Below are 27833 nucleotides of genomic sequence, written 5' to 3' on the forward strand. Positions count from 1 at the left end.
CATTGTGATTTGTGATACGGTTTTCCTGTCTGTAGAATATTATAAATAGTTCATCAGTTTGATTTTATTACAAAAAATCAAAATGATTTCCTTGGTGTTAGTTGCGTTCTTGAGTGTTGCCTTAGGCAAAAGTGCAATGTTCTTTGCAGGGGTAAGATTGGTTTTTATTTAGCTTTATTACCGGTTAAACTTATTTACCAGTTTTTTATTATTTCTGGTAATATTTGCTATATTTATTTATCTCTGGACAATAATTTTCTCTCTAACTCATCGGTTCAATGAATTTTATTGTTTTCCTTATTCTCTTTTTATATTTCAATTGTCAATACAATTAAATCCAACTAAAATAATTTTCCTTTCACTTTAAATCTGATGATTGCTTTCTGGGATTTGCTGTTTTAATTTATTATTATCTATCTGACCTCTTACTCCTTTATCTCAAGCAAAATTAGTTTTTTATTTTATAAATTATAAATTTTTAAATTCATTTTTATTTATTTTTGATATTTATTTATAAATTTTTAAATACCTATTCGTTAAAATTGAATGGGCAGAAGCCACTTTCACTTTGTTTTGGAGTAAATCACAATTAGTCCTCTTAATTTGTACACCATAATTTAAAATGCCCTTTAAAATCATCTTGATCGATGTTGCAGCTTTATGTTTTTAAAGAAAGTGGTAAAGCATGCTTTATATCTTATTTTACACTAACATAATCGGCGTTAAGTTGTTTTGTATTAAAATAATAAACAATTTAGGACTACAACATTTTTTGTTCTGTGGTACTATATTAATAAAAAATAGGACCACCGCCCTTTTAGTATGATTTTATTAGAAAAGAATCTTATAATCAGAACTTAACATTATAAAAATAATATAAAACTTAAATTAAAAACCAGTTTATCATCTTCGGAACATGAAGAATTGTCTTCGTTAACGACAACTTTATTTTTTGTTTTTTATTTTAAGATTTATAGAAGGAATGGTGAATAGAAGGTACCTATTCTAGCAATTCTTTTTGGTGGTTATATTTTAAACTATCAATTTTTGTTGACTTGTCGATTCTGTTCATTTTTTCAAAGTTAGAAGAGTCACTTGTTTTCAGCTCATAGACAATAAGCGGTTTTAAAAAACTGCAGTTCCTTATAAACTGGGCCCATTCATGGGGTACAGAAATACTCATAGTAGGCAGTATTTTCTTCCTCCTCTCAATCAGTGCATGTATTGTGTCCACTTCGTTGTGAATATGCCCTTTGATTAAATATTTATAATGAATTCTAACTACTGAGGTGTTATGTACAGCCCACATATACATACAAAATAAAAAAAAATCGGTTTTGGCCAGAGCAGTTGTCTTACCAAAATGTAACCTCTTCTATTATAGAGGGTAAATTTTTTAACCATATTATTACAGTGGAAGCTATCTTATCCTTCTTCTAAATGTGCCTATGTTGTAGAGATATTGGCGACCACATTGACCCGTCTTATTCTATTCACAGCAGCTCGAAATAGATCAGTTGACGTTAGACCAGTCCACTTCCTAAGATTGGTCAACCAGGATATACGTCTACGTCCAGGTTCTCTCTTACCATCAATCTTGCTTTATAGAACCAACTGTGGAAGTCGGTATTTATCATTACGCATGATGTGGCCGAAGTAAGTGAATTTTCTGTTTTTTATGGTGTTAATAATCTTCTTTGTCTTTTCTTAGCCTCTAGAGAATAGTTATGTTACTTAGCACCACATTTCAAATGCCTCTAATCGTTTTATAAAATTTTCTGTAAGGGTCCAGCTTTCTACTCCATAGAGGAGGACACTAAAGACGTAACATCTAAGAATTTTTATGCGTGCATTGATACTTAAGGATAAGTTGCGAAGAATCTTCCTAAGGCTATTAAAAGAGCTTCTGGCTTTTTCAATAAAAGTTTTTATCTCGTAGCTGTGATCCCAAGTATCCGTGTAACGTCTATTTTAATTTGGGCGTTTATGTTGGTGTTCTAGTACTGATCATTTTTTTTGTCTTCTTGCAATTTAGTTTTAAGCCGTATTTGTTACATACATCTACAACGTTATCAATCACCCTTTGGAGCCCCTGCGCATTATCTGCCAGCAACACTGTATCGTTTGCATATCTAATATTGTTTATAAGTTGGCCATTTACAGCAATCCTATCTTCTGATTCGTCCAAGGCCTCTCTAAAGATGTTTTCATAGAATATGCTAAATAATAAATTTGGTTGGAGAAGTTTGAGATCGGTCTTATATCCTTACCATCGAATCCTGATTGGTTTTAAGATATCGATTAGTTTCCCATGTGGGACTTTATCAAATACCTTCTCGGAATCAATGAAACATGCATATACATCGCAGTTGACATCCCTTACTGTCTGTAATAGAACTTGCAAACTAAAAAGTGCTTCCCTTGTTCCGAGTCCTGCTCTGAATCCAAATTGAATTTCACTCAGGTGTTCTTCTAATTTGATGTATATGCGCGAGTGTATGATAGTAAAGTGAACTTTAAGTAAATGGCTCATCAAACTAATTAATCTATGTTCTTCACATTTTCTAGCGTTTGGTTTTTTAGGAAGTGGAATAAATATTGATAGTAGCCAGTCTTTTGGTAAGTAACCAGTCTCGTAGATGTTGTTGAATAGTTTCATAAGAACTGTGATTTGGTGTGCCTCTAATAGCAATAAAATTTCACCATGCACCTCATCAGGTCCTGGTGATTTCCCACCTTTAATCCGCTTAATGGCCATAGGTACTTCTTTGTTTGTTATTTCTGGGCTGTAGGGATTGTTTATTTCAGTCAGACTTCGTGCTGCACCTCCGAATAATTCTTGCATATATTCTTTCCATCTTCGTAATTTATCTTCAATTGTAGTCAAAATCTGGCCTTCAATGTCTACAACTATGCCTATATTGCGTTGTTTTCTGATATTCTGTACCTCTTTAATTTTTTTGTGTATATGGAAATCGTCATGTTTGCGTTGTAGTGTTTCAACTTCCGTACATTTCTCAGTCAGCCATACTTCTTTTGCTCCTTTTATCTCGTTTAGTATAGTCTTATGCAACTTTTTGTATTCGTTGTCATTTCTACCTTTTAATTTTCTTCGCTCTTTCATCATCTGCAATATTTTATCTGTCATCCATTCTTGCTTCTTTTCTCTTTTTGATTTTAGATATTCTTGCGCAATTGTGGTTATCTCGTTGCCACCCGTTTTTGCAATAGACTCGTCCCAAATGAAGCATGAAAGTTTGGCAGTATTATAATTATAGTCGGTAAAATTAAATGTCCATAACTACTTTAAATAAAACGATTTTCCATTAGTTAACATAGGTATGGATATGCATTTTTGCAAATCCATCATTGCTACGACTTCTTTTAAATTTTGCTTGCATCTTATCTTATCTTGCCTTTTTAACTTGTATCTTCTGTTTTTTTTTGTGATTCAAATGATTTGCCCTTTTCTTCATTAGTATCTGAATCATTTCGCTTATTTTCAAAACTGTCACAGGTATCACATGTATCAATGTTGGGGGGTTTAAAACGAAGGTTGAACTCGGTAAAAAATTTCCGTTACATACTTTTCTTTACGGCAAGTTCTTTTGCATACTCCTTCTCATTAATCCACTCGAAATATAATTTGTACATTATTGTTACGTTTAGTTCTGGATTTAGATATTCTCTTTCAGACCTATTGTGACAATAATGACTTTCAATTTTTAGAAAACGATTTATGTGTTCCATAACCAATTGTTTTGTCTCTTCTGTAATTTGGCGGTTGGGTACATGGTAACTAATTACCAACCCAGCCGCATCATTAATTTTCTTCTTTATTGAATTTTTGACTATTGTCTGGGAGATGGTAAGTGTAGTTAAAAAAAAAATGACTTGCACACCCTTGTTTTATATCCGTTTGAGAGGAGAATGTAAGTGTAAATATGCTGTCTTCGATCCGTTTGATTGTCATTTCTTGGACGTCTTCTGCTAAGAGTACCCACATTAGCTGCTTGTGCAATAAATTGTGTTCTATGGTCCCAATCTGTCTGCCTTTTCCAGTAACTAATAAATATTTGCGTTCCAACATTATCCTGTATGTAAATACATACAGTTAAACCTACATAAGCTATTTATTGCACAAGGGACCTACTTCTTTATTTTTTATAATTTATTCTTAAAACCTACATATTCCTCTCCTAATCGTCTATTCTCATTTGTTACGTTACGTTTCCAAGTTGAAGGCCTCTGCTTTCTCTTTTTAGTTTTCTTTACAACTGTTTCTGTTTTATCTTCCTCGTTCACTTCAATACTTTTATCCATATTCAGTTTTTTGGAAAGCACCTTTCTGTAATTATGTTCTTGAACACATGTAATTGTTTTATTTTTTCACAATCATCACTGATACTGCTATCATCTGGTTAATATCTTATGTCATTTACAGAGTTATCAGAATATCTACTACAAGAAAGTTCATTAAATATGTCTTCACTCTCAATTTCTTCATTTAGTTACAAATTTTCATTGGCAATGTAAATCTTGTGAAAAAAGACATTGATGATTTTGGAACTATTGGAAGTGGTAAATTGTCTTAGTCTACTTCTTCTTTGTGTGCCGTGCTTGTTTTTAAGCGTTGGCTATCATCATATTAATAAGCTAGCTGATAAAATGTTTCTCAATCGACAGCTAGATGAAACAATTCCTCTACCGTTCGACCTATCCATTGTCTAATATAACGTAGCCAGGAAAGTTGCTCTGTTCCGACTCAGCGTTTTCCTTCGATTTTGCCCTGAATGATCAACCGGAGTAAGCTATATTTAGGTCCTCTTATTGTATGGCCGAAGTATTGCACCTTTCTTATTTTGATGAATCGCTCGCTCAATTCACTTGCTCTTTGTACTTGGTCTCTAGCACAAGTTCGTTAGATATGTGTTCTGTCCACGGAATTCTAAGCCTGCGGCGGTAACACCACAACTTCTAATTTATTAAGGTTTTTTATTTTTGTTGTCCAGATTTCACATCGATAGAACAAAGTGGACCAGACTTTGTACTTTAATACTCTTAGAAGTGTGGTCAATGACAGAGTTCTACTGCACAATTCAGAACGTAAGTTAATAAAGCTTTTTTGTGCAATTTCCGTTCTGGTCAAAATTTCCTCGTCACTTTCAACCCTGCAGTCAATTCAACTACCCTGATATCTAAAGTGTTCCACACGTTTCAGGACTTTGTTCTCTTTTTTTAGTATTGGGTCTTCGATATTAATTTTTCCTACCACCATCCATTTTGTTTTCTATGCATTGATTGTTAAGCCCTTTTCAATGCATTAGTTGTTTACAGAGTTTAATAGGATTTAAAGGTCTTCTAGGTTCTGTGCCATTATACCGGTGTCATCTGTGTATCTGGTGTTATTAATAATTTTACCACCGATTTTAACACCATCGTGACGATGATTTAACGCTTAATCTTAAAAACTGGTCCAGTGAACGGTAATAAACAACATCGGTGATATAACACTTGCTGTCCAAAACCACGCTTAATAGAAACTTTAGCTGATCCACCTTAATGTATTAGTGCTTATCCGTTAATATTTAGTGTCAACTTTCCTTAGTTTTAATTCCTGGTAGGTATTAGTATTTTGCCTTACCTGGCATTTAGATGCAATAAGAACTGATGCAATGTAAGCTAACATAATTTTGAAAATGCGTTTAAATTCCTCTTCCAGAGACGTATGGTAGCCGATTAACACAAACTTATAATAGCGAGATCAACACTGGTACACAAATGGCTCTAGGACCGATGAATTAGTTTGAACAGTAGTAGAGTAGGGAAACCAAGACTAAGCCATAATCAAAGCTTAGGTAATCACACCAATATCTTCAAAATCTGATTCAGATCGGAAAAAGTAACAGTTTTTGACAGTAACAGTTAACGGTACTTTGAGTGCCTGAACATACTTCTGCTACAGGGAACGAAAAAGCCAATCTTATATCCATTTGTAAGAACTAGCATAGTAAGAAAAACAGCCAAAAGAAAGATATGGGACTTCAAACAAATGAAACGTAACTACTAGTATGAACAAATTTGTCTCAAAAATTCTAAGGCTTTTATATGTGAACCTTCGAAGCATAAATCCAAAGTTCTACTAGATATGAAGAGAAATGATCTTAAAATTATCGTAGGTCTCCTAACGGGACACTACCAACTTAATAGGTACATAAATACCATCAAAGGACAGAAACTGCTAATGGCAGATTTTTTCAGGCTTAGGACAAGACGGAAAACACTTTCTGTGCAACTGTTCAGAGTTAGACATGATAAGGCTCAATATATTTGACCACTATAAACTCGAGCCCTACGACTTCCTTGAAGTGTTGCCATGGGCCATATTAAACGTCGTTAAAAAGCTGTTTTAAAAAGACAATTTTAACCTAGGAATGAGCCACAAATTAGCTCTTAGGTCAAGTGGAAGGGTGGTCAAGCGCCCACTCATGTTGAATCTAACCCAAGTTATGACATAATGAGTAATTTAGATGGTCTTTTTTTATTGTTTTGTAGAAAAGTTGGGTTGTATCATCTCTCGTCTCTGGCGCATGCCTTATAATAGCCGTGCTTGATAGATGGTGGCATGACCTCTTTTTTATTGAATTCAACTATTAAAATACGTTTGTTAATATATTTCTGATGTATAAATATAAGATCTTTATTTAATGCTAATTAATACTGCTACTCCCTCCGAGAATTCTTTGTTGCTGGGCTATTCCACTCAATATAATTATATTACTCTCTAGTCTCTCATTCCTTTTTCATAGAAGTTTTTATTTTGGTTTCAGTTAAAACTAGCGTATTCATTTGTTTTCTTGATACTTTTTTTTTGGATTTTATCAAGTTCTATTATCATTCTTTCTAGTAAATTTCATGTTATAAGTTTACCTTTTTCGTTGCGTAGTAAAATCCGCAAAATTCGAGGCGTTTCTTAGAAAAATTAGTTTTTAGTGATAATATATAGTGATATAGTGATATTGTTAGTAAGACTATTTGTTTTAATGGAAATATTTGTATTTTATTTACCACTTTACCATTTTATTTACATAAAAAAGTTTTACTACTTTTACCTTCGGGCTTCCGCTTAAAACCCCCCTCGCAGGGGCGTAAATACAAAAAAAAATCGATTTACCAAGAATCTGTATACCGTAGAAAAAAAATGTTTCTAATAAAAAATGTAGCTGAGATAATTTTAAACAAAAATGTTTAAAAGCATTTTTTAACCGTGTTAACCGTTCTCTTAGAAATTGAAGAGACCGTCGATTTTGCATGTCAATTATTTGCGCGAAATCAATGTTCAATAAAATTTGTATTAGCTCGACGGTAAAAATTCGATATCTTTTGATCCAAATGTCCTAGTAACAAAAATCAAGATGTGTTTTAAAGGCAAAGAGTGCAGCTTTTGTATGCAGTGTTTTTATTTTGCCGAGAATAAAGTCAATTTTTTACGATTCTTGTGAGATCAATAAAACTGATCACTTTTATTAGCCAGTTGAACTAAAATTTCCATTTTTAGAGATCAATCTTTAAAACCTTTGGCATGAAATTTTAATTTTGAGTTGCGGTAATAAATATGAGGCATTTAAAATATGAATAAAAAACGCAGAATTTATTGTTTTACATTACAAATAATCACACGTAACGGGAAATACATTTAAGAAGACGGTTTTGGGTGTAGTTTATTGCAGAAGTTTTGTTATTTTGAAAAACGTACTAGTATAATTGAAAAAAAAGTTTCTAAACGTTTTAGATTGTTTGTTGTGTGAAAATTTAAATCCAGCGTTTTTTCATCATATTTCAAATGCCTCACATTTGTTGCCAAAACTCAAAACTAAAATTTCATGCTATAGGTTTTAAAGATTAGGCTCAAGTTATCGAAACTTCATAGTGACCAGTCAATAAAAGGGATAGATTGTATCGATCTCGTGAGAATCATAAAAAATGGCAAAAGTCGAATCAAGGTTATTTATTTTACACCTGTATAAAATCTAAGTTTATTTTCGACAAAATACAAAAACTACATACGAAAGCTAAACTATTAACCTTTAAAACGCATCTCTATTTTTGTCAATAGGTCACATGAATCATCACAAAAAGATATCATCGAATTTTTACCGTCGAGCTGATACACATTTTATTGAACATTAATTTCGCGCGCGTAACTGACATGCAAAGCCGACGTCGCTTCAAGCATTGTTTCTAAGAGAACGGTTCATTCTACACAAAAATTTCTTATAAACGTTTTTGTGTAAAATTATCTCAGCTACATTTTTTGATTAAAACATTTTTTTTCTACAGTGTACAGATTCTTGGTAAATTGATTTTTTTGCGTTTTTACCCCCCTTTGAGGGGGTTTTTAGGAAGAAGCCCAAAGATAAAAGTGGTTGCATCTTCTTTAAGGTCTCAAAATAATATGCTCGGCAAAATTCAGCCTGTTCGTATGATTTTTAGAGGTTCATTGATTTTTGCGTCTCTGACGACTGGAGTAATAATGATTTATTTATCATCAGTAATACGTATTCTAATTGCATTACCTTGTTATTTAGTTTATATTTTCCGCATATTTATAGTGTAGATGGATTTTTGTATTGCAATTAACTGTTATCGTTTGTATTATGGCCCAAACAATCTTAACCACATAAGACATATTAACAAGATGAGTTAATTAAATTATTAATTATTGAGATTATTTGCAGCAATACATCTTGATCATTTTGTAAAGCATACCTATTTAATTTGTAGGCAGTCAAATCTGAAAATGATCCTGTAAACATGAAGTTAACAAAATTGCTTGATGTAAAAATCGAAAGCAAAACTGATTATTGGAAGAATGATTTAAGTAGACTCATTCAATCGCAAGCTGAGGAAACTGGTATAGGTAAGGCATAAAAAACATAGTCTTTAAATCTTTTTAAAGTTATCTTTAAATAGTACAGTTGAACTATCACCCGATTACCAACAGCTATTTGTAATATTATCGAAATCGCCAAATAACTTACAAATCAACAGTTTAATAATTTGTAAAAGTAGAACAAAAGTGTAAGTGCAATATCCATCGTCTAGGTAAGTGTTTCTAATCATCATCATCATTTGGCTCTACAACTCTATGTTAGTCTTAGCCGCGTTTACTATTTTCCTCCATTGTTGTCGGTCCTGAGCAGCTACATCATTAAAAGTCTTTTCGTTTGAGTTCTTACTCTGTTGTAGTTTTAACTGTTCTCATCTGTAAGGGGTGTTAGTAACTCTACCCTCTTGATTGCTTTCTGATGCAAGCTTTGTTCGCACTCCTGGTCAAACCACTGGTTTTTCTTCTTCTTATCCCTTTCTTTTCCTATAGTTTTTGCTGCGGAACTTTCTATGGCGTTCGTTATATTTTGCCATTTCTGATTTATGGTCAATTCTGGCATCAATTTTGGCGTTGATGTTTCTTCTTTTTCCAGTGTCTGCAATTTGTTTTGGATCAGTGCCTGATATTGGCGTTCATTATTATGTAGATCGAGCCTTGAAATGTCCTATCTGTTTCCTTGTTGGCGTTGCTTTGGCTGTCTCGTCTTTAGCCTTGTTCTCATTTTTGTTCTGACCAGAAAGTGGTCAGAGTCATTTTCTGCCCCCCTCAGACTGTGTGCGCTGATGATATTGCAAGAATGTCTTCCATCTATATGCACATAGTCTATCTGAATTCTTGTATTTCCGTCATTTGACACCCAGGTTACTTTATGTATATCTTTTCTTTGGAATTGTGTAGTTTTTACTACCATATTGTTGGCTAGAGCGAATTATGCCAGTCTTGATCCGTTATCATTAGTGTTATCATGTAAGCTATGTGTGCCGATCACCGCTCTTAGATGGTCCTCTTTACCTAGTTTGGCATTGAAGTCTCCCAGTACGATTTTGACGTCGTATCTGGGTGCCGTTATATACAGGTGTTCTAAAATTTTATAAAATTCCTCCTTGTCGTAAAGGAGGATAAAGGTAGTTATTGCCAAGTCGCTTCAGGAAATCCCCAAAGACAAAATAAAAACAGTACTAATAAAGATATATCTACGCTGTCAGACTTCCTAAATTAATTTTAAATGTTATTTATTCAGTTGCTTAATTTGAACAGCACGATCCTTAATATGCTAACAACAGTCATAAGCAAAATAACAAACTAATTGTTAAGCAAATAAAAATAGCGGCCTGGAACGCCAACGGCCTAACAAATCATGTCCAAGAAATTTTGTTATGTTTAAAAGTTAACAAAATAGATATATTATTGGTTTTAAAGAGACATTTTACTGATAAAGTCATAACTCCATTTTTCAGGATGGGAAATCATAGTCAGATCATTTGTTAAACAAAACATTTTACAAAACAAACTCTTTTTTACATACATTGCGATTTCTCTTAAATAGAGATTAAAATACTTTCTTATGTACACTTAAAAATGTTTTAGAATAAAATTTTTACGACCGTTGAGTTTTCCCTTAAAGAGCATTTTGGTAATCCTGTATTATTTTTTTCTGCTGTTCTGTTGAACAATTTCACATTCTATTGTAGTTTTGTCCCCACAAGTTATTGATATAAGATATATTCCATTTCAAATGGGTAGTAAATAATAAGCTGTAAGCTACCGAACTTGTTCTGTAAATTCCGTCACTTTGTTTACATTTTTGATCGCTCGTTTTCTTGAACATATAAAATAATAAATGCTTCTTTAATAAAGCTAAAACTATTATTTTTATAAATTTTGTAAATACTAAATATAAATATTATAGTTCAATGGAAATATACAGTCCATATTAAAGCAATTTAATATCTCTAAAACTTTGTGATATTTTAGGAAAAAACGAAGAATATGTGCAAGTTCCTCTAAAACTATCCTTTGGAATTGAAAGAATAAATAATAAACACTCGTTTGAAGAAGGAATTGAAGGTATTTTTAAGACTTGTGGATCTTTAGTTGGAAGAAGTCAGTTACCATTCTGCCGGTTTAATCCGCTTAAAGGGCAAGATGTTAACTCCAATTCATATCCAAGAAGTTGTAGAGAAATACTAGAGAGTGGTAAGAAAACTATATATTACATCTATTATAGCAACAATATAAACATTGTTAAAGAGCAACAAAAAGATGCCTTTGAAATATTTTAAATTCGTTTGTTTTAAATAGAATTTAAACCATTTGAAATAGTTCAATTTGGTCAAAATTCGTTAGTTAATTTGGATATGTAAGATTTGTTTATTAATTCTTAATGGATTAAAATTCCTAATGGTCTCTTAACAACTGAAACTATCCAAAATTGTAGTTTAGCCGAAAAGGATATGACTAGTTTATTAAAGTAAACAAGACACAAGTACATTCAACCAATTTACACCTCTATACGATTAACGGAATAGATCACATGCCATAAGTCAGTTAAAAAAATATCCGTAAGGGGCACTTGGGTCAAGGTTTGGTATTAAATCATAACTTAATATTATTCCTCAGATTGAGATAGGTATACATTTTAATACATTTTTGCAGATTTTCAGCAATAGTTTCAGTGTTTAAAATTTGTAAAATTAGTGAGTATTTAATATTATTTAGTTTGAACATTTTTGGATAATGGATATTTCAACGTTGAAAACAAAGTGATTTTTTTTTATTTTCTTTCTCATAGTGAAACAATGAAATAACGCAAACTAAATTTGTTTAAGTCTCATATTTTCGAAGTTTAAAACAAATTATAGTTGATAAATAGTAACTAGTCACAAATTTTATATGTTAAACTATTAAAAAAATAAAGGCTGTGCCACAAGGAATTGAATTGATTAATATAGTTAGATATATAAAGGGGAAAATCATTTTCACAAAAGTGTTACTTATTCTATTTTTAAAATTACAAATCATAAAACAGTTATATATTATTTCATTCAAATATGGGAATAATTTAGAAGAAATTCTATATATCAGTAATTTATGTTTTTTTGTCAATCCTATAATATTTTCAACAATGATTCTGCTATTGGCAATGGCCCTTGTTTTTATTATTGCTTCCTCTCTTAACCGAGCCCCTTTTTTTTTAATGGGGGTATATTTAAATATATTCCTTCTGATCTGATATATCAAAACCCCTGTCCGCTAAAATAAATTCTCCTTCTTTAATAAATCCTAAAATTCCGCATTCTACTGTAATTTTTCTATCTGAAATATTGACTTTATAAAAATCAGATACATATGTATATAATTTCACCTTTTTCAGATAATGCGATTAGTATTTTAAAGGTATTGGTTTCATAATATGTAGAATCTGTTGCTTGTTGTATAATAGGGTAATTGCTTCGGTCTATTGGAATTTCGGTACGGTCCAGAATAATTTTGTACTGGTTTTCTGAAGTTGTTTTAATGTTTCAAAAGATAATTTTTTTTAAGTGTATATTTTTCGGACGAATGTCTACTGCAAACAAATGCTTTAATGTAGAATAATACAAATTAAGTCTAGATTTCATAAGCGTTATTAACAGTTAATTTTCCACTGAAAGAGCACTATGAATTTTAATGTATGATTTTCCAAACTCTTCAACAAAAAACGTAAATAATTTTCTTAAAAAAACAGTAGAATGTTTCTTCGGACAAAAAGTCAAAAGAAATTAATTGACTTCTATTCCATGGTATAACGGTGGTTTGAGTTGTAATACATGTTTTTGAATTCTCTGATTTAGTTTCATTAGCAGGTGTCTCTGTTGAACCACACTTTTGTGTATCATTCATCCCTGTTTGTAATAATTCTGTTTCTGTTTACTCTTTTTGTTTGTTTGGTGACAATACTGCTGCACAAAGTATTTTTCTATATCTTTTACTTTTGCTAGAGTCCTTCACTGGAGTCTCCAACTTTCTTTTGGTAAATTTCCTAAAGGTACTGCATCTCTTTTAAGGATCCCCTATTGTCCTAGAAAAACAAGACAATGACAATGCAAGAAATTGGGATAAGTATTTTTTAACTTACACAAACTTGTAATGCTAAACTTTTATTTGAAAAGTGCTTGAACCAGATTTGTGTGTGCTTGCTGATACTTTTTTCAGACCTAATAGCGATCAACCATCGTTTTTGTAAAACTTTATTCAAGGGGAATTTGTGAAACTTAACGGTGTCAGTTTTATTGAAAACTAAATTGCATTGTGGCACACAACAATTGTACGGCATACTGTAAAGTTTTAGTGAAAGTGTCCAAACAATTAAAATGTCGTAAATAACTTATTAAAACTTAAATCACTTACAAAATTGCATACCAATTAGGAAACTAGTACCAAACAATGTAAATAAATGGCAGAATAAAATAAGGTTATGTTTTAATACCAAACCCTGACGCCAGCGCCACCTACATGCATGTAATCTATTCGCAGAAAACCTTTAGTTGTAGTAAAAAGCACGGTAAATTTCACTGGTGTCCTCCATAATATTAAACACTTTGCTAAATTTTAGGTATAAAATAAATATGTGTGTCATTAAGTCGTTGTTTATAGTTTTGCATATATTGTTACATTTTTTTAATAAATAGTATTCTTGCGTAATGTTATTTAATGTAAATTTCTTTCTCCTACTTGTTTAATATTTTTTTTTCTGAAACAAATACTACCGTACTAAGGATAATTTATATTCAGAGTAGATATACAAAGTACGAAAATATCACTTTTAATTTTTCTAAAAAAATACTTGAAGGTAAACTAGAACATTTTGTAAATTTAAATAGTGGTGGTTAGATTGACCATGTTTGTTAGAGTGTACCGTTTTTGAGACGTCTGCGATTACGGGTTAAAGTTAGGGTTTTTGTAAATATATTTAACTTTTTATTTTCAAATGAAAATACTTATACTAAAAATAAAATAATTGTAAGAAACATTTTAATTTGTTTATGTACGATTTCCAACCATTTCTAAACATTTTAACATAATTTAATTACAATCGGCATTTCTAATGATTATTAGGCTAATTTGCTTAATGCGTCTAGGATCTTTGTAAGCGGTTATATCATATTTTACCTCTTTAGCACAACAGTAAGAAAGTTTCGATCATATTGATATAAACTCAGTATATTGTAATTCAAATGTAATGTGCATAAATACTGTCAGAGATCAAGACTGTCAGAGATTCTCAAGAAGATCTTACTGTGACTGAGTATCACGAAGACAATAAAACAACTTGAAAATATTCTAGGAGCATTGACTTACCTGATGGAGAAAAATTTGAAAATCGTAACATTTTGTAATGAATGCGTGAAAACTGCGTTATTTTACTGGCCAAAATAAGAGAAAGAAAGTTTCTGAAATTAAGAGGACTAGCATTTTAAAAATGTTAACAATATATTTAGGATTTATATTCAGAAAAGAAAATAATAGGTTACTTTTATGCGAAAGGAGTAGTGTGGTTCACAAAAGAATTAAATTTTTGAGAGCATATACTAGACTTAAATCTGAAAATGCAACATTCGTATAGTCAGATGAGACATGGATATTTGCAAAGAGTGGAAGACCACAGTATAAAAGCAATAAAACACACAGACAGCAAAGGCAAAAGACACATCAATCTTCATGCAGGAGGGAAAGACGGCTTTATAGAAAATGCTGATTTAATTTTTTCTTCAAAATCAAAATCTGCTATTTAACATGAAAACATAAATGCAGATATGTTTGTTAAATGGTTTGAGCAGAAACTATTACCTACTCTGAGTAAACCATCTGTTATAATCCTAGATAATGCAACTTACCATTTAGAGATTTTGGAGAAACCACCAAAACAGTCGTAGAACGTACCGAGCATAAAAATTGGTTAGTCAAAAATAATATCTATTTTCCGGAATATGCCTTCAAATCATGTTACTATAAATTTCGAAACGTAATAAAAAACCAACAGTTTATATAGTTGATCAAATTGTATCAAGTTATGGACATTAAGTACTACGGTTACCGCCGTATCACTACCAGTTTAATCTTATCGAAGACATCTGGGGTATATGTAAAACGTATTATGATAATCAGTGACGATGCAGTTAGGGAAATGTGGCAAGAAGCTCTTAAAACTGCAACTCCAGAAATATGAGCCAAAACTGTAAATAAATGTGAAAAATTAATAGAAGAGTGGTCGATCCGGGAAAATATAATTAGTAAAATTAATCCAGTGATTATAGATTTACATAATAATAGCGGTAGTGAATTTAGTGACGATGATGGTGATTTATAAATTTAGATAATCAGTTAGTACACTATTATAATAATATACAAATTAACTCTAACTGATAATACCGGCAAAAATATTCTAAACAAAGTAAGTAAATAATTAAAGTAATTAAAAAGATTATGGAGAATTCCAGTGCAGATTACCGTGATATTTACTATAACGAAAGGTTTTCTGCGAATTCCATTAATCGTTTAGAGGTGTAAGTTAGTTGAATGTACTGTAAGTCAAATATTATTAAGTAAGAATTTCTCTCAAAAATGCTAAATTAAAAGAAAAAGACACCACATAATTTCTTTATAAATTAAAATAAACAAAAAAAAATCAAAAGATCTAATTTTTTATTAATTGTTTTTAATGTGAATATCTGCATTTTGTGGTTAGATTAACTAACGGATCAGAAGAATGAATGCCATGTTTCCTTTATTCTTTAAATGTGACTAGCACTATAACCAACGCAATGGTGGAAACCAAACAATTTATCCTATACATGATCAATATATTAAATAACGAATTTGATAGAATGTGTTTGAGTATGATTTTATCCTATATTATATTATCAATTTAAGGTAAAAATCAGTCTGGAATATACGTCATCAAACCCAGAACAAGTAGTAAACCATATTCGGTTCTTTGTGATATGGAATCAAGAGGCGGAGGTTGGACTTACATTCAGAATAGATTTGATGGATCCCAGGATTTTTATTTGCCGTGGAGGGACTATAAGTTTGGTTTTGGAGATCTAGATGGTGAATTCTGGATGGGATTAGAAAACATTTATCATATGACAGGTAAGCTGTACATATTTTTTTTGTTTCTACTGGTTAATTCTTACAGCTATTATTAAAAAACTATGGTTGCAATAGATCATTGTTTATATACTTCTCTTTAAGTATCTTCTTCTTATTCTTCCTCTTTATAAGCAATTCTGCTTGTTTATTGGCAGACTAATACCTCTATCGAAGGTTGTCACTCCATCTTTCGCGCGGTCGTCCGATACTTCTACTGCCGATTGGTGACTTATCTCTTGCTATCTTGACGACACAGGTCTTTTTCATTCTGCTAATGTGATTATTTCATTTTTTTGTTCTATTTTGTGTCCATTCATTTATACACTCTACGTTACATTTTGTTCTAATGTCTTCACTTCTCTTTCGATATCTTAGCGGATTTTATGTAATTCTTCTTAGTACTCTCATCTCGCCCGTTTCCAATAGCCTTTGCGTTGTGGCTGTGTCGGGTCTTGTTTCTAAGGCATATATCATTATTGGTCTTACACTGGCTTTATAAATTCTTGACTATATCTCAGTATTAATGTATTTGTTTCGCCATATAGTGTTATTAAGGCATTCTGTTGGTCTATTTGCCCTTTGTACTTGATCTCTCACTTCTCTGTCTAGGTCTCCATAGCTGGACATTGTAATTCTCAGGTATTTTATTTCCATTACTTGTTTAAAACCGATGCCATCAATTTCTATTTTACATCTGGTTGGTTCTTTGCTGACTACTATTGTTTTAGTTTTCTGAGATGAGAATGTTATAATAAATTCTTTCTTACAAGTGCATGTGTTTTGTCTCTAATTGTCTTGTAATTGTGGTTTGCCTCTTGTGTTTCGGTTGACATGTATTTTAGTTAAGCTTTTTTCTTTTCTTTACATTTTTCTTTCACTTTTGTACAAAAGCGTAAAGTTTTTTGCCTTAGGAACGATTTATTTTTATTTATATTTTTTTCGTCAAGAACTTCCTTGGCCGAGGCTAAGATAGACTTACTTTTCGCTAAGCTTTCTTCGACTCCATCACTTTCTGTGATATATGTGTTTCTGCTTTTTTCGGTTACTTTTTTTAAATATACTTCTGAAGTCATCCTATAAGCTTTCGACTTTTATCTTTGTGGTGTATTCTGGTGTTTTGTTATCACGTATATGTGTTTTCATTCGGATTCATTCTTGCTGATGTTAGTGCCCTTACATCCAAGATTTGAGAGGATGTAACTCTCTATTCGACAGAATATAGTCTGTCATAGATCTTTGTCTTCTACTGTTTTCAAAAGTGTATTTGTATTGTTCTTTGTGGGGGAAAATGTACAGGAAAAAAATATACAGGAAGTAAAACTTCGATACGAATTTCATGTAATATTAGCAATACCTCTTTAAATTTCCATTATAACAGGTTACAACTTTCGTGATCAGTAAAGCAGATTTCAAATTCAAAATAAAACACTTTATGTTCCAATAAAAAATATATAAAGTCGATTTTCCACAACGTTATGAAACACCTCATTAGATTGTAACTAATTTTAAAATATGAAGTTTAAAGCTGTCTTAAAGTTTTTGTAACCACTTTTTTTGTATCTTTGATTAAAACAGATTTTCTAAGCTTCTCATAATAATCAATCACGCTATATTTTAACACTGTTCATTTTAGGATTCGAAACAAATGAACTCCTCGTTCAATTGACAGATAGAGACAAAAAAACAGCCTATGCTCAGTACAAATCGTTTTCAATTGGACCTGAGAAGGATGGATATAAAATAAACACAATAACTGGATATTCAGGGGATGCTGGGGATTCCCTAGTGCAACATTTAAATTATAAATTCTCTACTTTTGACGTAGATCAAGATGGACATGCTACAAATTGTGCACAAACTTACGGTAATCTCAGTATTTTTTTATTACTAAACGCTGCTAAAAGATACTTTGTTTTAACAGCATTTTAATCCGTCTTTGGTTTTTATTATTTTATTATATCAATATAGTTAGGGCTTTCAAAACCTTATGAACCTTAGAAATATGCATGCTTAGAAAAAATAAATTCTAAAAACCTTATCCATTTTAATATATATATATATATATATATATATATATATATATATATATATATATATATATATATATATATATATATATATATATATTATTGCGATATTTAAAGTCTTGGTGCGCCAAGCAATAATTAGCTAATTAATTTTTTTGATTAATTAAAATTATTTAAATGATATGATTATGACTCTATCACAATTTTTAATTCTTTTATCTCAGGGTTAAATTCGTGCTTCAATATCTATGCTATTACATGTGAAAGGTAAGGTCCAGAGAATACCGGAATAATAAAAAACACATATGATCTAACACTATATATTGAAATAAAAATAATGAAATAATTCACACTCAAAAGTTTTCAATAAACAAATCTCATATAATGATTCTCAAAAATTTTGTTCTACGTACGTGAACAATCAAAATTAATGGTACAAACAATATTAATTGAAATCTCAAAATTCCGAACTATTCTAACTCTCCTAATCAAAATATTTATATCCTTTCTAAATTAAGTGTAAAAATTGTGTTATCAATAAAAGAAAAAACTGCAGAAAACAAAATATCTCTCTCTGATGATGAGTGGTCCAAATCCTTGTTCCTTGTAGACTATATTATCTCCTCTCAACCGCTCCCTATGTGATCAGCAATCTTACACAGATTGTTGCAAGTATATCGTCCTTAATGATCCTTTTCAAAAGCACAAATCATTCAAATTATGATAGCCTTTCTCCTCTCGATAAACTGAATCTCTCGTTGGCCCGAGTGAAAAATGACTCTTGGAATATCTTCTCTTTACGATAAACTGAATCTCTCGTTGGCCTGAACAGTGACTCTTGGAATATAAGTAGAGAAATATGACTTACAATATTTTGCTGCTTCAGCTGCTGTCAGATACACTAACTCCACAAAAACTCACTAACATTCAACACTACTGCTTGCTACATTTCAGGAACCGCCAGAGAACAATCACTGACTGTTCCTCTTACAGATTTGGAAAACCAACTGCTCCTCTCTTCTCTCTGCTCAATCTCGCTAAACTTTTTCCTACATACTTATCCCACCTTTTTCAATCTCCGCCAATCAAAACTCGTCACAATTCCCCCATTTTTTCATTTCGATAACAAACAAATTTTTACCTATAATTATAAATTTCCTAAAACTTTACAATTTACAAATAATATTTTTCTATAATTCTTAAAAACTAACAAAAACCTCTTTCTATAATCCCTTCTATTGTCTTTAATCACTGCATTAATGTATTTCAATTGTCTTTGGGATTTCACTTAAAATTATGCGGGTCACTCAAGTATAACAAAGAAATAATTTATGCAAAGCTTACATTTTGTTTAGTACAGGAAATCCAAGAATTTAATAACTTTCCTTCTTCGAAATGTTTGTTGTTTATTATCCTACTTATCTGAAATATTTTAATGTTTTTTGAACTTTGAAATATTTTAATCAACCCAATATTTTTCTCGATTTTACATATCATAACAATATATGTATATAATAATAACGGATTGATTACGGCTGTCGCCGCTTCTCCGCCGCCAATTTCCATCTTTTTCTGTCATATGCAGTTGCCTCTTCTAAGTCTCTTGCTGCCATTGCTTCATCAATATCGTTGCGCCAACTTCTCCGTGGTCGTTCTCTCTTTCTTATTTCAGGAGGGATCCATTCCAGTACTCTTTTAGGCCATCTGTACTCTGGCAATCTTTTAACATGTCCGAACCAGATTAATCGTTTTCTTTCTATATCATCATTGATATTTCGCTCCATTTTCATTTCGTTTCTTATTTGTTCGTTTCTAACTCTCTCCAGATTCGATCTACCGCAGCTTCGTCTCAGATAATCCATTTCTGTCGTCATAAAATGGTTTCTATTAGCTTTGGTGACGTCCCATACTTCCAAACCGTAAAGTGTAATACTTTGGACTATACTACCGTAAATGTGTTTTTTGGTTTCTCGACGAATTGTTTTTTGCCAGAGAAGAGAGTTTTAGACACAGGTCGCTGCTCTGCCCTTGTTTATATTTTCCCTGATTTCATCTGCGCTAATTCCCTGCTTGTTGAAAATGACCCCCAAATCTTTGCAGGATAAAATATTTTTGTTCTTGTGATTTAATTATCTGGTTCCAAATTATCATGCCAAATGGAAACTCGTTCACTGTGCTTCTCTTGCTTCGCTGCAATGACATCTGGGTGTTCAACTTCAAGAAATCTACTTGTTTGTCTATTGATAAAATCATACCGATGTTAAGAAATTGGAATTTTCGTACATTAGACTCAACACTCGTCTACAGTAAACTTTTCTTGTCCGTTTGTTTGCAATATTTATTTTTTGTCCATTTTAAATGGAGTAAGAATAATCACCTTTAAAGAAATTTAAATAGACAATGTATGTCACATTCAGTTTATACTAACTACCTACAGTACATTGCAGGCTTCATTTTTAAGTGTGTAAGGTCTAATAATAGAGAACACGTCCTTAATTATTGTTAGTAAGAACAGTTTTACCTGAAGTTGCTACCCAAAAGGAAATTAGAACTAATTATATGCCCGTGGGACGGTCGGGCATGTCCTAGACGAAATCAAGCGGTTATGGTGAGCTTTCTTTATTTCCACGGTTTTACATATATTTTCAATTTACAAAGTTTTAAAGTTGAATTATCTTACTGGTTTTACAATAAAGAGCCTACCCAGATAAGAATGTCAAAATTGCCTCAGCGTAAACAAGCTTCATTTTTCAGAGTATTGTTTGTTATCACAAAAGATAAATTATTCACCACATTTTGACACAAAATATTGACATAACCTCAAAATTCCATAAAACGTCAAAAATCCTTATTGTGCTATAACTCACTTAATTTTTTACTAAAATAGAGTTTGTTTTTAATTAAAGGCTTTCTGTGCTCTACAAATTGAAGGTTTAAAAGTTTTTTGTGCTCTACTATACGAACTAAAATGAGAGTTGCGGGAAATTCAAATTAATTTGAGCGTTTGAAAATTTGAAATGCCTATAAAAAATAACAAAGAATCGCTCGAGAAACATAATATATATATATATATATATATATATATATATATATATATATATATATATAAATATATATTAATATATATATATATATATATATATATATATATATATAAATATATATTAATATATTGTGACAATTGGGGTTTATAGAAAATAATTTATAAGTTATATACTACATAATATTAGATATTAAAAAGTATTTGATTATTTTAAATAAGTTATATACTAGAGAATTTAATAAAAATATATTTATGTGAGGGCATTTTTAATAAATTAGCATATAATAATTGTAAAAAGTTGTATTTTAGTAGTTATGATTTTGTAGATATTTTTAAGTGAGCCATGTGACTAGGCAACACACTATACCCTCCATTCCTAAGTGTCATTTTTAAGAATTTTACGAATATAAGTGGGGTTATATTGTTTGAAATGTGTATTTTATTAAATTAAAGTGTTAGTTACTAATTTAATTATATATTCTGATCTGAAAAGCCTAAATGTAAACAAAATTATTAATAGAAAAGAATGGAATTCTCTGGATCTCCGGAGATGGCCATGTTTGCGAAATGGTTTGTTCCAGAAAATTCAGACAAGTATTTGATAGAACAAATTGGAACATGATATCTTACCAGATGGTTCTAGAAATCCAAAAACATATAAATACCCGTGATTTGGATTCAAGAAGGCAGTTTTTGAAAGTTTTTAGTCAGAAAAGTTTTAGATAGTGCAGTCAGAAGAGTTTTAAGCAGTTTTGGAAGTTTTTAGTCAGAAGTCAAGCAGTTTATTATGAAAGTTAGTTGGAGTCAGTGAATCAAGTACAAATAGTAAAAATGTTTAATATAGTGAGTTAAATGAAGATTAAAAATTATGCATATAATTTAATGCACATTTATAATTATACACAAATAATTATTGAAGATAAAAAAAGGTATATTGGAAGAAATTAAATTATATTATAGTTGGAGATAGTCCAATTGTTTAATATAGTGAGTTAAATGAAGATTAAAAATTATGCATATAATTTAATGCACATTTATAATTATACACAAATAATTATTGAAGATTAAAAAAAGTATATTGGAAGAAATTAAATTATATTATGGTTGGAGATTAGTATAAATCAACTTATAATAAGTGGATATTGGTATATTGAAAAGAAGAATAAATATAAATGCTGTTTGCTGGTTTGGTTGGTGGTGTATAAATGCTGGTGAAGAAAACTATATCTTAAATTGGTAGAAGCTGATAATTGGAAAAAGTAATTTCACAAAAAACAAGGATAACTGAAGTACGAAGACATTCAGTGGTGATTAGAATCGATATAGTAGAAAACAGTTCATTTAGGCATTCAGTGAAAGAAAGGTACAAAATTTTGTTAATATAATTTAGTTAGTGTCATAACAATTTCAATTTTGAAGATAGTTTTGTTTAAATTGTAGATTGTCTATAGAATTTAATTAGTTTTATAAGAATATCAATTTAAAGATAGTTTATTTTAAATTTACATTGGCTAAGTTAGATATATATGTGTGTTTCATAATAGTTATAATAAAGATAATTTTAAAAAGTACTTACAAGCTAATTCTTTGAGAACCGCGATAAAAACCCTATATTATTAAAAATACTCATTGCTCATCATTCAAACAAAAAACACATCATAACAATATATATATATATATATATATATATATATATATATATATATATATATATTTATATATATATATATATATATATATATATATATGATGTAAAATCACCAAAACTACATTCCAGAATTTTTAATGTGGTACAAAACAGTTAAAAATAAAAAAAAGCGGTTTTTTTTGTCGGTTATTAAGTTATATTTTTAGTTAGATATGCACTACTCTTTTGAAAGTCATTTTGGTAAACATTTAACATCGATACCTTTATTTTGGTTCCAGATAAACCATTTTAGACCGATAGAATCAGAGTTATGTTTATTTAGAAGACCAAAATCTGATTACAGCCATCCTGTCGGTTCTCCGGCCGTGTCACCGTTTTTGGTTTATACTTTTATTTAGAAAAATTTAACTCTAATTTAGCTTTACTCTTTGAAAAATTTGAGCCATTAGTTGACATCAGTACCTTTAATTTATAGTTTTTTGTCGGTTTGTGTAATATTTCTAGTTAAATTATTATTAAATTACTTTTTTTCAAAAACTGAAATAAAGTCCTTAAGTTGAACTTTTGATTTGGCCCTGTAAATCACTTAAGCTAAACAATATGAATCAAAATTTGACAATTTGATAAATAAATAAGTTTTCCATTTTTTTGCTATTTAAATGGGTATTTAACTTAATATTCACATAAAAAACATTTTCTATGCGTAGCTATGGTTCTTTGAAATTGTAATGACACCTACTTAATTTATTTTTCTTCTTTAACATTACATTCAAATAGTAGACTGAAAACGCGGATGGAGTTTCGGAAGATTCTTTTTACTTCACGCGCGGTTTCACAGGTTCCTGCTTGTGGGGCTATCTCATTCGCTGCTTTATTTCTTTGAACGCCAATATGCGAAGGACATAATATAATATAGTTAACACCATCTATTTATCGTCTGTCGGCAAATTCAAACAAGAATATAACTTTCAGACCATCTTTTACCACCTTTAGTCCAGAAAAATTAATCTTCTTCTTCTTTATGTTCCATCTTCTATCGAAGGTTGGAAATCATCATGGCTATGCGGACTCTGTTGACTGCCGCTCTAAAAAGTTCTGCACTACTGCATTCAAACCATTCCCTTAAGTTCTTAAGCCAGGATATTCTTCGTCTTCCCACATTTCGCTTTCCTCGGATTTTGCCTTGCATAATAAGTAATAAGTTGTAATATTGCGTATTTTTGCCCTCTCATCACATGTCCTAAGGACTCAAGTTTTCGTCTTTTCATGGTTAATATTATTTCCGAAAAAAAGAAAAATTAATATATGCATGTAATATATTTTTTACCACCAAAAATAAGATATTTTAACCAAATAATGCTTCAAATATAATGTGCAGAATAATTTTAAATTACGTTCCGCTCATGAACTTGCTTTTTTTGTCCTTAAAGGTAAAAAAAAATTTTAATTATATTGCTTAATATTACGCCTTAATATAATCGTCTAACAATTGTATCTGTACTTATAACGTGCAAGTATCAATTTTCAGGTTTTAAACTGATTGATTTACGAGGAATAATCTGGTTGTAAAAATACCGGTATGAGCCTTATTTAAAGGACTGGACTTTTTTTGAATTTTTAGTTAAGTTGTATCTTTGCAACTAGCTTATTTATAGATAGATGTGCATTTTGCATTGCTTTAATTTTGAGTTGTGTTAAAATTTTGTTGTGAGTAGTTATAATAATTGTAGTATTTTTTTGTTGTTTTTTATTTGAAACTGTCTATTTGTGTATAAAGAAAATGTTTAGACCATGGGAAAAATCACCTACAGTTTTTTGTTCATGGAAAGAAAAGAACCCAAGTAGTAGTAGAGAAATTGTAGTAGTCAACAATATTTTAAGTGATACAAAAAACAATGACACTGAGACTGTAACTGTAGAAGAATGTTTAGGACTTCCAAAGAAAAGGATTGTTTTGAATCAACAATCTAAGAGAATTTGCATGAACCTTCACAAAAATCTTCAACATGATCCTGAAAATAGTTGTAAAGGCAGTATTATAAAAAAAACGGCCTTTCTAACAGGAATCCCGTATTCTATCATCCGCGACATCGTAAAAAGTGGTGTTAAAAAGAGAAAAAAAAAGATCAGATATTGGAAAACCTAAACAAATTAATATCGTGACTGCTAAATGTTTAAAGAATTTGGTTTACGAGAAAAACAAAAAAAATGTAATACCAACAATTGATATTATATACACCAAGCTTGTTGTGATGGGAAGAAGCTGCCTTAAAACCACTTTACGTAGATGGCTGAAAAAACTTGGGTTCAAATACAAAATCGTTGATAAACGTGTGGCTATTATGAAATGTAAGAGGGTAGTACACTGGCGTTTAGATTATTAAAAAAAAAATTCAAGAATATCGAGACCAAAAGCGGACTATATATTATTTAGACGAGACATGGTATGACACGCATGACACTGCTAGTAAGGGTCGGATTGGTGGTTCACTTAGGTGTCAGTTGAAAGGAGTACCTCCGAATAAAGGTTTTCGGATGATTATTGTGCACTGTGGATCTGCAAATGGTTAGGTGCCACATGGGTTAATGCTTTGCGAAAAAAAAAATAGAAAAATGTAGTGTAAATTATCATCAGAAAATGAATTCTACTATATTCGAAGAATGGTTTAAAAATACACTACTTCCCAATATAACACCGGGCAGTGTGATAGTTATGGACAATGCTAGCTACCACTCAAGGCTTCTCAAAAAAATTCCTAACAGTTCGTCTTCAAAACAGGAAATAGAAGATTTCCTCCCGGATAATGATTTGTATTTTAAATACAACTATAATACAAAACAGTTACTTGAAGTGCTTTGTACTAAAACTTGTAAAAAACAAAATATACTGGACACTATTGCAATACAACATGGCCATACTGTTTTAAGGTTACCACCTTATTTTTGCATATTCAATCCTATCGAACTTATTTGGGGACAAGTAAAAAACGGATTCGAAGGAAAAATAGTTTTCCAAAATATGACGCGAAAGTGGTCGATTTAATTCGATATGAACTATCAGAGACTACAAGTGCCGACTGGAAAAAAGCAGTAAACCATGTAGTGAAAGTAGAAAATGAGTACAGAAGACTAGGACAATTATTTTCAAACAGGGGAAAACTTATTATTAATCTGGTGGATAGTAGCAATGATGAGAGCTCGCCTGCAGGAGAAATCTATTAGACAAGGTACGCTAATATGATGATTATTTCAGTTAAAACAACTCAGTTTTTTATTGTTAATTGCTAACTTTGTTTAAAACAATATTTTCTTAAATGTAAAATACTTTTTCACAGTTTCGTCTATGTACGTCATCGTTAAACGCTAATAGGGCTGTTCAACGCTTCTCATATGTTTCAGGCACTTGTGATTATGTCATATAAGTTTAATATATCTACGTCATACGTTATTGGTATATAGTATATACCAATAACTATACATACCAAAGACGTATGAGGTAGATATATTAAAATTGTATGACATATAACTAGTGCCTGAAACAAATGAGAAGCGTTAAAAAACCCTATAGAAAATGCCGTTGTATCACCTAGTATTTTTTTCGACAGTATGGTAGAGTGATACTTATTTTTACATTTTACTTTCAACCATTTGAAAAACAAAGAAATATAAGGTTTTGCTTGTTTTTCCAAAGTCAGATTTTCTGCTCTTTGACAATAATATACACATTCCACATTGTTATTTTATGATTTAATACTTAGGTATATCAAAAAATTTGTGTCGGTGAAACAACCAATATCGCGAGACGTCCCTGGACATCGGTTACTCGAATTTCATAACATACAAATAATATTATCTGTTTGAATTTGCCGACGGACGAAATATCGATGGACTAGACTTTACATTGTACAGTATGGTTGTTGTTTTGTATGGTGGCTAGTTCTTTTAAAATTAAAAAAATAATGGATTTATTATGTAAAATTGGTTAATAATATTGATGGAACTAGGAAAATCGGTATTTATTAGAGCAGTGCATATATATATGAAGAAGTTTTTTGGTACAAAATTTTTATTAACTTTTTTTTAAACGAGTATGGAGTATCGTTCTGTCTACAAATATTTAAGGATGTATCGGATTATGGAATGATTATTGTCCAAGCAGAAGTAGTTCCTATGGAGTTGAAATGGGTATATAATATCTAAATCTGTAAAGCCAGAGAGTTTGCTTAACTGTTTTGTAGAATGCTGGTTTCACGTTTCTGTTTTCAGTACATACATTTATAAAACGATGTTATTTCGAGTTAAATTCTTTGATATTTAAGTATTGTGTACTCACTGATTCGTTTCTTTATTTTACAATGAACTAACACTAAACACTATTAGCATGTTATAAAATTTTATAGTCGTTTTTACTCTTTAACTCAATTGTTAATCAGAAGCAACCAAATAGCGTGTACGCTTTTTCGATGTCTTTGCCGGACTTTTAAATTGCGTTTTTAGATTCTGGCCAATTTACATTTTTCATTTACATAAAATTGTCTTTAAATGTATTAAATTTTGATAATAATTTAAAATAATATTTTAGCACCATTGTCTTAAATATTTTATGAGTGCCAATTTAAAGTAAACTACGTATTTTTCTTATTTTATTGTAAAAATATTATTAATTATATTTTTAATTGTAGAAGGAGGTTGGTGGTACAATAATTGCCACAACAGTAATCTTAATGGAAAGCACATGAACAAACCTCTTCCCGATGCCTACAAATTTCACGGTCTGAACTGGGATGGGTTTAGAGGACATGATTATAATTTAGCTGCTTCAAAAATCATGATACGCCCTGTTGCAGAATAAAGAATACACTTGTTTACTATACTTACTACTACTTACTAACATTGTATCTTATATTTGCCTTAACCAAATAAATATTTTATGGTGTTTACGATTTATTCTGTTTAAATAATAAATTACGGTTTTTATTAAAATAGGTCAATGAAGTCAGATTTTTATTCGACACAAAAAACAAAAATCAAAACAAAATTGCTGTTTTTTAATGTTTTTAATAGCTTTTGAAGTTATACTTCTATACGCGC

The 27833-nt window shown here is 30.7% G+C and overlaps 1 protein-coding gene across 1 annotated transcript; it reads left to right on the plus strand.

The window, feature by feature from the left end:
* Positions 1-27685, plus strand: LOC140446807 (microfibril-associated glycoprotein 4-like). Its single transcript, XM_072539399.1, has 6 exons — positions 1-151; positions 8785-8920; positions 10865-11086; positions 15803-16024; positions 17658-17888; positions 27425-27685. The coding sequence occupies exons 1-6, from the start codon at positions 83-85 to the stop codon at positions 27592-27594; spliced, it is 1050 nt and encodes a 349-aa protein (XP_072395500.1). The 5' UTR covers positions 1-82; the 3' UTR covers positions 27595-27685.
* Positions 27686-27833: the final 148 nt, after the last annotated feature.

The sequence above is a fragment of the Diabrotica undecimpunctata genome, chromosome 7 (genome assembly GCF_040954645.1).
Source record: "Diabrotica undecimpunctata isolate CICGRU chromosome 7, icDiaUnde3, whole genome shotgun sequence".
Lineage (NCBI taxonomy): Eukaryota > Metazoa > Arthropoda > Insecta > Coleoptera > Chrysomelidae > Diabrotica > Diabrotica undecimpunctata.